This window comes from Vanacampus margaritifer, chromosome 12, assembly GCF_051991255.1.
Source record: "Vanacampus margaritifer isolate UIUO_Vmar chromosome 12, RoL_Vmar_1.0, whole genome shotgun sequence".
In the NCBI taxonomy this organism is placed as follows: domain Eukaryota; kingdom Metazoa; phylum Chordata; class Actinopteri; order Syngnathiformes; family Syngnathidae; genus Vanacampus; species Vanacampus margaritifer.
This window is the reverse complement of record NC_135443.1, coordinates 18,384,815-18,398,486: the sequence shown is the minus strand read 5'-3', so window position 1 is coordinate 18,398,486 and position 13,672 is coordinate 18,384,815. Positions and strand designations below refer to the sequence as shown.

General features: G+C 37.8%; 1 protein-coding gene across 4 annotated transcripts in view; it reads left to right on the top strand.

Moving 5' to 3' along the window:
• LOC144061199 (ligand-dependent corepressor) overlaps positions 1 to 13,672 on the top strand; it is a 31,069-nt gene that overhangs the window by 6,445 nt on the left and 10,952 nt on the right. For all 4 annotated transcript variants that reach the window (XM_077581409.1, XM_077581408.1, XM_077581407.1 and 1 more), the window contains exons 2-6: positions 10,252 to 10,317; positions 10,664 to 10,743; positions 10,822 to 10,954; positions 12,368 to 12,685; positions 12,774 to 12,864. In XM_077581409.1, the coding sequence (XP_077437535.1) occupies positions 10,252 to 10,317; positions 10,664 to 10,743; positions 10,822 to 10,954; positions 12,368 to 12,685; positions 12,774 to 12,864 (688 nt within the window). The remainder of the gene's footprint in view (positions 1 to 10,251; positions 10,318 to 10,663; positions 10,744 to 10,821; positions 10,955 to 12,367; positions 12,686 to 12,773; positions 12,865 to 13,672) is intronic.

Genomic DNA, 13,672 nt, shown 5'->3' with positions numbered 1-13,672 from the left:
ACACAAACATCAGTTCATCACATTTTGAAGTCAAAATAATCCCCACAAACAAAATACAATGATCCAAAGTCCAATGCTTTTCAATGCACAGACCACAGAGAGCTTCCTTTCACCGTCATTAGTCTTACTATGTGGTGGTTATCACGTTATCGATGATTGAATTAGCATATAGTATTTTAAACTAGGTGGTTAATATCGGCTAATTTATGCTCAGTTGTTTGTGCTGTATGAGACTTCATAACAAAATGATTTTTGGTAGGGAATAGAGGGCAAACAAACAATACAATTTCACTGGATTCATAACACAGTTACCTGGCTGGGGTGGAGCAGCAGGGGAAGGAGATGCGTGTGTGTGTCTGTCCCACACCGCGACCGTGGGTAATTAGCGTTCACGTGACAAAGGAAGCGAGCGAGAGAGCTAGGTCGGGTGCGTGCGCGCAGTCGATGCATATTGTTGTTGTTTTTTTCACACATGATTAATCATGCAGATTTTCTAAAAGATTGTGTCAACATTGACCCGTCCTCAGTAAAGTGTTTATTAAACAAAAAACAAAACAAAAAAAGAACTTTCCAAAGGGCACTTTTTCTGAGAAGGCAGAGGGGCAAGGGTGTGAGCACCACTAGCGGTCTACCTGTGCACACCAGTGCTAATAAGTCACTAAAGAAAGTGTTTGGATGAAGTTCTCATTGCAAAAAGAGGTGCAATGTTTGATTAAGTGAGATGTTCACATACTTTTGCACCCATGAAATCTGAGTTTTTCTCAAATCAACAACTTTTGTTCAATAATGAATGACGATATTATCATTATTTTTTGTTCAAGTCCATTATTTTCAATGTTGTCATTGTAGATTTGGGTATGACTAAACATTGGTTATTTTAATATTTTATACAAAAAGTCTGACCATGCCTGCAGGGTTCACAAACTTTTGAGCAGCACTGTTTCTATTTCTAATTGTTACTAAAAATACTGTATGTGTAATAACAAAGAAATGTAGGGGGGATGTATAAGGTGATTTTACAGTATATGATTTTCACAGTCATATTGGCTCTCTTGAGGGCAACCATAAATTCAATGTGGCCTCTGATGAATATGAGAGCGCTAACCTTTGCTTTAAAATGTTTACTTGCGATAATAAGGCTGGATTTACAGTGCAGTTTGAAGTGGCCAATTCCATTTTAATGCCTATATTTGATTTGGCTACTTCATTTCCATTTCAAGTGGCACATATCTGATTTAGCTGCGTTTCATTTAGGGCAGCAGCTGTTGAATATTTTGTTATTCAGATATCCTACTGGGAGTCTTATCAAATAATCAAGTATTTGGATAATTAAAAAAAAAATATATATATGTATGTTTTTGCTTTATCAAAGAAAAATAAGAATGCAGAAGAGAAAATAACCATTTCACTTAATAATGGAGTAAGTCCTAATGTGCGACAATTTTGGCCGGGAATGGACTGGCCATTTGAGAAACTCCTGAAACACCCCAGCTGTAAACAAATTTGTTCATCAAAATTGTGAACCAAGGTTCCCAAAAACTATTTACATACATTTTCAAATGTGTTGACATTTAATGAACAGCCCTGAAACAAGCCACATTCATACATACCCCAAATGCACAATTACTTGAGTGCTCACATTTAAGGTCACAAATATCAAAAAACACAAAAATGTTATGTAGTTTAGGTGGTGTGCATGTATCATACCGTTTAATTAAACAACAGCAGGTAATTTGGCAGCGGGCAATTACTTATCATTTAGCTGAGCTATACTTTCACTGTAGTTGTTGATTTTCCGCAGTTTCGTTGTTGTTGTAGTTTATTTTTATTTTTATAAACGTGTAGACTAAAATACAGTCGACCCCTGCAATTTGTGGGGGATAGGGACCAGATCAGCCAGCAAATAGTGAAAGTCCATCCCTGATTGACGCCCACTGAAATGCATTGGGAAAAGGGGAAAAATACTAATCGTTTTAAAACATACCTTCAAAAACCACTGATAGCTATTCAATACTAATTTTTTTATGAGAAAGGCGGGAGGGGTCAGGGGAGCCCAAAATATAAAATATTTTTAAATTGTTGAAAGATAATCTAGAGAATATAGTAAATGGGCCAAATATACAACTGATCCAAATTGGTGGAAGCGAACCATAAATGCTAGCACATTCTCAAAGGGAACCAATTTAAAAGGTACACACACACTTCAAGTTCATCCTTCTACACGTAAGGTTTCTTGAGGCGAGTTGGTATAACTTTTCTCACTACAGATAACTTTGTGTTCATCATATTTGACAGGTTTTAAGTAGGGATGCACCAAAATGCAAATGTTTGGCCAAAAATGAAAACCGAAACGGCAGAAAAAAAAATGTATGCCAGTTTTTGCTATCATTGCATTTATTATAATTAATTAAAATTTTAATATTATTATAAAATGTTTATTTAGCACTGGCATTTTAACCAAGCACAATATAAATAGAAATGTGCCCACACCACAGACATGTTGGCTAATGGTACATTAAACACCAAATGAGGGTTGAGCATTTTCTGGCAGTGCGATTGCACTTTATAGTCAATGTAGTTAGCGGGCACAGATGCGTGTGGCGGGACAAGGTGCGGCGCATTTAAAATTGACACATTCACATATTCACTGACGTTTAAAAAGAAATAAATACATTTGTTCGCACCAGCTAATCGGCTTCGGGAACGGACTGCAAAGTCACACACAGCGTCCTGTGCAGGCCTGTCGCTACCTGGAGATAAGCGGTAAGTGTTGTGTTTTAAACTGTTGATAGCAATAGTGCTAGCATTATCTAAAGTATTTAGCACAGCATGAGTACGGGGATGCCAGTGAAAAAGTGGAAGGGCTCTTATAAAAAAAAGGGGGGTGGGGCGCTACAGGCGAAAGAGTGGTTCGCCTGTACTGCAGTACACGGCAGTTCTGTCCTTTTTCGATCCGCTTAAATGTTGTACACCAAGCGACGCCCCTCTCCTCCGGTGTGTGCAATGACCCTGAGAGCTGTTGCGACTGACCGGTGCAAACTCACACGGTAAAAAGCCAGATACGATTAGAAAAGGCGGACACTCACCGCCGCATTCGCTGTTTAATTCAAACAGATGCTTGCTTGCAGCGTTTTTTGTTTTTTTGCTTGCGTCACCACAACATCCTATTTCGGCCATGTTCTTTCGGCTTTAATTTTATTTTAGCCGAATGCCGAAAATGGCAAAAAATTCCATTTCAAAGCCATTTTCGAATATTTGGTGCATCACAAGTTTTAAGCAAATATGTATGAAAGGCTTGTATTAGACCCAAAGGAACATTCTGAAATTGTCTTGGAGTGGTCACAGAGGTGCTCCCAAGTTTGTCTGGACGGCTAAAAAGGACCTAGTGTGTTCAAGTGGGTACAATTTAACAAATGCTGTCCTGTATGTTGTGTACATAAAGTGATTTATATTATCAGCAGTTCAAAAGGCTTTTGCAGTTTAAAAAAAAAAAAAAAAAAAATCCAGTCGTACATTTATTTTTTTTATTTTTTTAAACAAACACCTTACACATTAGATATTTAATCACTTGCCTGAGCAATCAGCTCGTAGTAGTTGGTTCATTGACCTTTACCATCATCAAGACATTTTCTTCAAGGAAATGCAGCTCACTGTATATTTTCTCTCAGACCACTATCTCAAAATTTATGTTTTAACTCGATGCCCAAATTAGAAATTGGGTTCTTCCCTGGGAATTTATCAGTAATCATGTGTTGCCGTAAGATCAACATATATGTACATAAAGTAATGGTACACAAAAGTAAACTAACTTGCTGCATTTAACCCTGGCAATTAGTTACTCATTAAAAATCGTAAAATTCAGTTGTGTATCATCGGAATAGTATATTGACCAGTGCATATATCACCACATGAGTATGTACAGGTACATAAATGAGATGGTCCATGTGAGTGCACAACTGCACATTGTTATCACGTTTGAAGTTGATAAAGCTTCTACACAGCTTGTAAAAACAAATTTCATAGATGGAAAAGGAGAATTGGTGTATTGTATCCGACCCTTTAAATGACTTATTAAAGTACTGTATATTTGTCCAGTAGCTTGACTCGTGGCATCTATAATTACAGCCCGGTATTACAGCCCTGTCTGGTCTACGAAACATGTTATCTCACCATTTTTCATGAAAATAGCCATTGTAATGTATTTGCTATTCCTACCAGACAATTAAACTAAAAGTGAATGTGAACCTTTGAATTTGACTTCCCTTTGCAATGGCAGCATCTAATATAGTATGCACTGTATTATTAGTGTATGTACTTGAGATTTGACTCATCAGTCCCATGATTCGCTGTGTGAGTCACTGATCAACCCTTCAGATTATGAACTATTCCCATTGCATCCTTCTTTATCTCAACTAAAGTCACTAAAATGTGCGCGAATGCTGGCGTTAACACAAAATAAGCCGCAGTGGTTAAAAAATTTCACTCGGGCGGCTTGTGATGACGCTGATCTCAAAATGTCAGACTACATCAGTCTCATGTACAGCGGCCACCGTGCATTGCGCCCGATGAAATGCACACACCATGTATTATGTATGCTAACAAGGTTTTTGACTTTCTAGTTCAAGTACTCATTAATACATAGTTCAGATAGGTAATCATATTGATAATAAGAATATCTTTAAAGACCTATTTTTTGTTATGTGTATAGAATCGGGAGAGTAGGCAAGTATGTTTAAAAAACAAAAGTAAGAGAAGAGTTACTTTCAAACTAAAGAATAAATCAATGATTGGTGTTGGTTTTCAGTGAGGGTTGTGAACCAAAACCATTTTCACAATGCCGCAAATTTGGCCACCTAATATCAAAAATGTGTGTCTTCGGTTACCTATAAAATTGTAGTAATTGTTAAGTAATCGATTTTCTTTCTGGAAGGACACGCTGGTATACAGTAGCCTAGTAGATTGTTCAGATAACTTTTAGACCAACCACTGTCACCAGGTGAGCTCTCACACTGGACTTATCCAGAACAAAACAAAACGCCACTTGGCTAATTGTGTGCTCACCACTGAAAACACAAAAGAAGACATAATAGTTGTTTGTTACATGCCACACTCCCCTTTTATGATTGACAAACCTCTCTTGTGTTTGGGCAGCAATTGTGAAGCACCAGAATACATGACAAATGCATCAGCCTTCTGACCGTAGAAAGACCTTTTCTGTCCATGACAACAAGGACATACTTTTGTTTGGCTTTTTGGTGGAGAGGGCCGCCTCACGCCAACACCATCACCCCGCTCGTTGCTCAAATGGACATTTTGTATTAGTGTGCAGTAAAACCACGGACCCCGAGACAAGGGCAATTGTCTTATAAAACAGGAGCAACAATTGTTTGTACGTTTGCTTGTACATGCGTTCATGGCTCAGCAGCCCCCAGATGTAAACCGAACATACACACTTTCTCTTTGGATTTGGAAAAATGTGCGCTGGTAGATCTACAAAATGTCACTATATTCTTCTGCTTTTTGACTAGTGAGTGCATCATGTCAAGGATTTGCCCACACAAATACCAAAAAAAGCAAATATTGACTTTGGGGTGATCGCCTTATTTATAATTTAAACGTACAGTATGCATGTCCCATTTTCTTTTACAGTGGTGTGCTTAACACCCCCCCCCACCCCACACACACACACACACACATACACACACACACCTCCACCCCAAATTGAAATGCAGCACAGTTTTTACATCCCACTAATGGTCTTGTGAGTGCTTTTCTGTGGCTTGCTTTTCTCAGTTGTACAAATATAGTTTTTTTTTTCATATTTGACTTGACTCGTGTTTTTTTGTTGTTGGTTTCATCTAGTTTGTGCAGCGTTGCACCATTTGAGTGTCAGTTTGCATCAGATCAAGTATTCATATACAGTAGTTTTTTTTTCTCTCTCTGTAGATGTTCCACAAAACTGCCAGCTCATTGCCTGCTATTAAAGCAGATCCATCTACTGTACAGTACTCGCAAGGAACACAGTGTGTAACACACAGCTTTGCTTATTCCTGTGTGTGAGATCCAAGCTTGCCCGATAACCTCCAGATTTTGTGGCTAGCCCGGAGGGTTCCGTTGCATGCTTTGTAGCTGCTTGGTCTGTGTGATGGACTAGTTTAGGATGAACATAGTCACGCTGCTTTGCTCAGCTAATTCATGCAAATTTGCCATCCCTTTTTCATCTCGTCTCCATTTTTATCTTTACTGTCATGAAATGTTACTGTGTTATCTCAGTGACATGCAAAATTAACACTCACAATATGAATCGTGCACCATTTATAAAACATGATGCCTTTATCGTCTTTAAAGATTAAAACTGTCGTTGTTATAGTGTTTTGGGAGGCAAGGAAAACATAGCAGGTTCAGCAGGGTATGTTTTGGCTGTACTGTACTCTGATTTGAGCGGAGGGAGTGCCTTTGCTGCGAGTTGTTGCACTCATATGTGTACAGTAGTTGGAGTGGGGGATGGGCTGAGTGGGGGTTGATGCAGTACTGTACGCCCTTAGCAGCGCAAGAGGAGCAGGAGGGTGGGTCATACATGTGGAACGCTTATCATGGTGCAAACTCATTTTTGCAAGGACTGTCGTCAACGATGCCATACTTGTTTGGTTTATTTTGGAGATGTATTTTACACAAGTTACTGAATCATTAGTGTCTGACATAATTTTGAAAAAAATATTGCTACTGTATGGAGAATATAAAGAAGAGAAGTAACATTCAGCTATTTATTTATTTATTTTAGCAAGTTCATATTCTGATATACCTCACAAATCGATCAATAATCACATGCGATTTAGTGTAGATGGATGGATGGATGGATGGATGCGTGAGTTAAGCCAGTGTCTAGCTCAATTCCGAATCGGCACACTTGCATCGAGGATGTTTTTAAATGTCGTCGGGCATTATGCAATATACAGTGGGTACGAGGTATAGCTGCTCGATTATGATGAAAACATTAGTTACGATTATGTTGGTAATAATTTAAATCAAGATTAGGGTGAACGTTTATTTTTTTAGTACAAAACAAGAAAATGTTTCAACATAAATTATTATATTAAGAAAATACAATTATTTGAAACTCTTATAATTATGCAAGTTTCTTTTGGACAATTTAAAAAATAAAATAAATGAGTTATTTTAAACATTTGAAAAAAGGTACACATGTGTTAATTTAAACTACACAAAATTAGTATTGATGATCTTTTTTTTTTATGATTATGCTGATTTTATAATTGTGGAGTGTAATAATTGAAATTGTAATAGAATTTTGATTAATTACACAGCCCTAGGGGCTGCAACTGTCCACGGCATGTATGGAAATCGGATCAGTTCAGAAATCTGAGTTCTTTGGGCTAGATTGTACACTCTTGAGTGATTTTTAAAAAAATATATTTTATTTTTCCCGGATCTATGTCACAACAAAAGGTATATGAACAACTGGCAAATGTCATGTTTTATGATGTTACACACAGATGAAGGCATAAAGTGAAGCATTTTTATTATTATTATTATTATTATTTTTAGCTTTGTTATTAGTATTACCATTCTGTTTTTTTTTTTACTTTATAAAATAGAGTATCATTGGTCAAATCGGTGGGTGTGAGTCACTGACTGTCTTTTGTTCCCTATTGTCCAGTTCAGTTGCATTTGGCCGTGTGTGATGGCCTAGGTCATTCGATTTGGCAGTTGTAGGAAGAAGTATAGTTATATAGTTTTTTTTGTCAGTTTAGAACTTCAACTCTTTAGCTTTTTATTTTTATTTTTTAGAGACCAAAACAATTCCAAAGGTCCAAAGTTCAAATTTTCACTTGTACAAACCTGGTGTGTGTTATCTCCTGTTCCCAGACATATGGCTGTTGCGTGATCCTTGATTTAAAGGGATGCACACCTGCATTCAAGTTAGTTGTGTAGTTCAATGTGTTCATAGAGAATTTTGTGAAATGGCTCTAAATAACATTTCTCACATTTGTACCGTTTTGATATTTTTTAATTTATTAAATCATTATTTTTTTGTTTTTACAGTTGAGTTAGATGGTATTCAATTGTTACCGTTCTATGACATGTCGGCCACTCTGCCACCTTACCAAATCAGGTTTTGACCACGTCACTGTCGTGTTCACTTGGGTATTAAAAATGTAGGTCAGGACAAGGGTTTGGCAGATCGGTCAGTGCTCACCTTGATCAGACTTAAGCACCAACAACACTCTCTGGAAACTGTTAATCCAGTCGCCATTTTTTTTTTAACCAGTCAACTTTTTGAAATGTTTCCATTCAACCATGCTTCATCAATGTTTATTTCTATGTTGTTATGACAAATAATCAAGTAAAGGGGTTAGTTTTCTACAGTTCTTTAAAAAAAAATTATTACAGAAATTACAAAATCTCTCTTCACTTTCAAGAAGTCATCTTTATTTATTTTTTGTGGTTATGAAACTATACTTAAGGTGGAATAATTGGAAATGTTTAACTTGTCATGGCCATCGATAGTAAATGGAAAGCTGCTTGCTTGATTTTTGTATGAATTGTGAATAATTCTGGATTAAAGGGCTGTCCTCTAATGAAGGTTAATGACTCCCTGTTAATTCAATTAGGACTTTAGAAATTAAGATAACTATCTTATTAACCTAATGACCCAATTATTCTCCTCAGTTGTAGCCAAGTGTCAGTATTGTTTTAGGTTTTAGGTGCAGCATTGCACTTTTTTTTGGCACTTTTCTGTATCTGTGCTTAATTTAGTATCTGGCACCAATTTGTACATTCTACTTCAAAGCCAATATTCGTAGCAGCATCTCAAATGTGTCCCAATTCTCTGTTTAGCCTCATTAAAACGATGAAGGCAAATTTTTTTATTTAAAGAGTGGATATTGTAAAAATTGACACTGAACACCTGCAATTTTTTACACTTTTGGCATAGGCAGCAGCATTTTATCACTGACCATTACATTCTGTTTTTATTTTGTAAAGCTTGCAGAAAGGCTAAACGGACCATTAATATTTTATACGCTGCACATGTAACTGCCTACATGTATTCATTTTTTTTCCAATGCAAGTTTCCGCTTCCCAAATGGTTTAACTTTAAAGATGAATGTGTGTAGAGGTTTTTACCCAGCACACTCTCCTCTGCCAGTAGGAAAGAGTTAATAATGCCTCAGAGTCATGGCATTACTCAATGACACAGTTTTTAAATGCCCGAAACTGAATTCTTGGAGAGTAGTTTGATGTCATGGTGTTGCTCTGTCAAATGAAAGTGGATGACCTACTTTCTGGGCCTGCCTCTGAAATATTTCAGAAGTGGGATTGGATGGCTTCAGCTGAGTCCTGTGCAGTAACCCAGAAACAGACTCGTGCTGCAGCTAAAGGCAAGGCTGTGTTCCACCACTTCACGCCCCCCTCTGCTCGCTTTGGCTGTGTATAAAAAAAAAAAAAAAAGTGGGTGGGAATTTGTAGGGAGGCAGAGAGTGCATTTTTAACACATGACAGCCCTCTGTCCAATTGACTGAGTTGGCAAAGAGAGTGGATGCTTTGGGATCGTGTATTGTAAGTACATCTTTTACTGAATTGTCACTTTTTATCCTTCCTTCCTTGTCATATTTGTTTTCATGGCGGCCTTAAAGACAGTTGGGAATAATGCACACATTTTACATGCGGCTCAGTGGACAGATGCGCCATGTGACCTCTTTAGCGCTTGATTTGATGCATGTAGTGCTTTTTAAATTGGTTATGTTGGCCCCGCAGCAGTAGGCATGCATTGCATACAGTATGTTCATGTTGTTTATTCAGTGTAATGCCAAGTCCTCTGCAGGATCCCACAATTTCCCATTTTGGATGGTTTCATTGGATCTGCTGAGGCTGCTAATCAGCCAGTGGAAGCTTCACAAGACTGCAAAGAATGTTTTGATCATTTCACCTGGCAGTCATATTTCTTTTTCGTGTTACAGTATGCACTCGCTTCCTAACTCTGGAGTTGCTTCAGTTGCCTGGCAACAGGAGGATGAAGGGCATGTTAGTGTTGAAGTAAAAAAAAAATAAAAAATACGAGAGTTGAAAGCTGATAATGTGTATTTTAACTGCATCGGGGGGCTTGCACACAGGTGCTGTCAAGATGTCACAAACAAATGATGAATGAGACTTTTTTTTCCTGCCCCATTTGAGAGATACAAAATGTAGCACCACTTAAGAAAATTCTTAAACAAATGTCATGTCTCCCTTTAGGTTTTGAGAGCATTCTTGAAGGTCTGTTTGGCACAGAGCTGGTAGAAGACCTACAATTATTTAAGGGTAAGTCTTGTACAATGCTTCTTCATATAAGTCAGGTGAATGAATGACATTGTATTGAGTATAATCTGTTCACTGTACCATGCAATGCCCCACTCTACATTGACTTTTCTTAATGAGGCAGCTGAAGAAACAACAAAGTTGGTGTTTTAGATAGCGCAAAGTCAGTCAAATATCCTACAGTCGTTTTAATAATGCATGCTCTGATACAATAGGGGTAATTGTGTTTCCGTCATATGTGCACTGTCAATATTGCTTTAGTTGAAGTGGAATTCATACATTAACATTTGGGAAATTAATGCAGTTGAAGCACATTTGTAATTGCCTGCCATGTGTTTGATGTCCACAGATTTGGAGCCTGTAGCGGTGTCTGATTGGTCATTTGATAAAAATTGTTTATTCTGCTGTTTTAGAAGAGATAAAGTTAAGGTAAGAGTTTTTATCTTTTCCCATACCTTTTCAGTATACGCATATGCGTCCTCTCTGAACCATTTCAACACTTCACAGGAGCACTTGATTGGCTTAAGTAGCGAGGAGAGTCAAGATCCACTCAAGCCTCTCGTGGTGAAAGATCAGAGCACCATCAGCAAATTAGAGAAGCAAGCTGAGGAATTTCTCAATGCAGTCCTCTGTAATAAAGGTGAGCGATTTAGCACCGTTTTTTGCTCGTACTCAAAGCTGTGGGGCCTGGACATGCATATTACAGCTGTCCTGTGACCACCAGAGATACAACTCTTCTTTTCACCATCAAACATTAGCTCATCAAAACTAAGCCGAAGTTGTTTTCCCTGTAACTGGCTGTAAATTATGCACTATTTGAACAATAACACTGAAAAAAATAAAAATAAAAATCCACTGTAACAATGCACTGTTTGAACATTTACTGTAATTCAGTGATTCCCTCATGTACCACTAGCGGGAGCCTGCATACCACTAGTGTCAACGTGGTGCCCGTGACCACATAAGTAGCCCATGAGCCTGTTCTAAAACTAGCTTACCAGTAATGGGACATTGTGATTTTCTAGGAACGTTGTGGATGTCATCATTTGATTATGTGAACATCACATGTATACATAAATGAATATCAATCATTAACATAATAATATTACTAAAGGCAATTTTAACAAATTTGTTATCTTAGCATTAACTGCTAGCCCGTCACATCTATCAGTAAGTACCCATGAAGTAGCTCTCAGCTTCAAAAAGGTTGGTGACCCCTCACTAGTGGTACTTGTACCACACTTTAGGAATCCCTGTTTTAATGTTAAAGTGGACTGTGTTGGCGTGGGGACGTACAGTATGTGCAAGCATAATAACGGTTTCCTATAACAAACTGTTTTTATTCTGCTGAGCTCATAATGATGTAATCAAAGCTTTCCTTTTACTCTAAAATAGGCATCATTCATTCATTCAGGAACATGCAAGCATTAATCAGACTTGTTTCAACCTTTTTATTGTCGGTCATCATCTCAAAACATTCTGTCCATTATCTACAGAATCAAAATAATGACACATTTGCTTTTATCGCCACTGCCTGGAGTCTATTTGCTTGCTTCAAAACAAAATGGGGGAGGTGGAGAATTCTAGCAGCAAATGGGAAAACATTGACATAACATAACTTTTACCAGCTAAAAAAAACAAAACAAACTTTAACAACTGTGGTTATGTCATCTTCCATTTTTAACAAATGTACATATACCATTTTTTAACAAAACAACCCTGCTCAATGTATGGAACCTATTTTCACTTATTGTCTAACTCTAAACACAGAATGATAAAGAGAATGAAAAGGTGGAGTTAAATTACACTTTTCAGACAGTTTAAGTGTCCAGAAAAGTTAATAGATTTGCTCTAAAGCTATTTTCAACACTTATTATTGATTAATAATTTGTAAAAACTAAAAATAAATGAGCACATGGGCATTTACTAATAAACTTTTTTGTGAGCAACGATATTAATGTTGTAATTACTGCCTTGCTTTATATTTTGACGAGGGATTCCAAAATAAGCTTAACCAAAAACAGTACCTGTTTTTTCACAACTCACCTTTCAGATGTACCAAGTTTCTCCGACCCACACATCCCAGTAGTGGCGCGAGAGATCCTCCAGAAAATGATCCGACAGTTTGCCGCTGAATATACCTCAAAAACCAGCTCTCCTCAGGATAGTGGCTCAACCACCGAGCCAAGCTCTGACCAAAGCCCGCAGACCCCAGCCGCGACTTCTGGGGCTCCACCTAGCAGCCCCGCCGCCTCTGTGGCGGGGCCCGCACACAGCCACAACCCCGTCCTCAGCAAGCTCCTCATGGCCGACCAAGAAGCCCCTCTTGACCTCACCATCAAAAAGACTCCATCTGAGCCCAGCGAACAAGGTACTGTCAAAACAAACAGTACAGGGCGTTGTAATTCTATTCTAAATACATATTCAACGTCAATTAAACTGTGTGTCACTTTTAACAGAGGGAGTCCTTGACCTGTCCATCAGAAAGAGCCGCCATAGCGGCGGCAGCTTGCCGGTCCCAAGTCCACGCCTTACTCCTAAAATCAAAGGGTAAGAAAAGTTCCGTTCTTGGTTCTCTTCAGTCTCTCATACTCCCCTTTTGTTTAAAAAGAAAATCAAAACAAAAGCCACAGTTTGAATTATTACACGTGTACCTAAAAACAAAACAAAATAATGCAACAGGACAGACAATTGCACGTTATGCAAAACCTGGAATGCTGCTTGAGTGTACAGAATTCTCAAACAATACTACAATTTATTTGCAAACGTATATTGTGCTCATCTTCTATAATGGAAAAAAAATTCAATAATAACCTGCCACATGAATCCTGAATGGAGGATTTGAAATGATATTCAAAGAGTTTGAGGTGAGCACACAGTGTAAAATAGCAATTTATGAGCTGTCAAAACAAAAGCATCACCTGTCTGTCTGTTGTTCTGTTTGTAACAGAAGTAGTTTGCATTTGACACATGCAGCCTATCACCGTTCACGTCAATCATTTGTGTCGAGCAAAATTGCTGCTGCCAGCAGCGGGAAAAGGAAAGTTCCCTCGGGAAGCGATTTATGCAAATGTTATTGTTATTTTACTTTGTTGGTGAAATACAAATTTGATCAGATCTTTTAAAGCAGATGTGAGGAACCTATGGCCCAATATAAAATGCTTGAGCGTTTGCTCTTAAAATAAATAAATAAATCCCCAAAGCTTTTTCCCCCCAAGAAATCTTGATAATGTATAGTGATAAATATTCCTTCAATCATCGCAATTCCCCCCTGCCCCCATGAATTACGATGACTCTCATATAAAAAAAAGTTTCCCATTCACTTCAAGAAACGCAATTGCACATTTGTTGACATTTA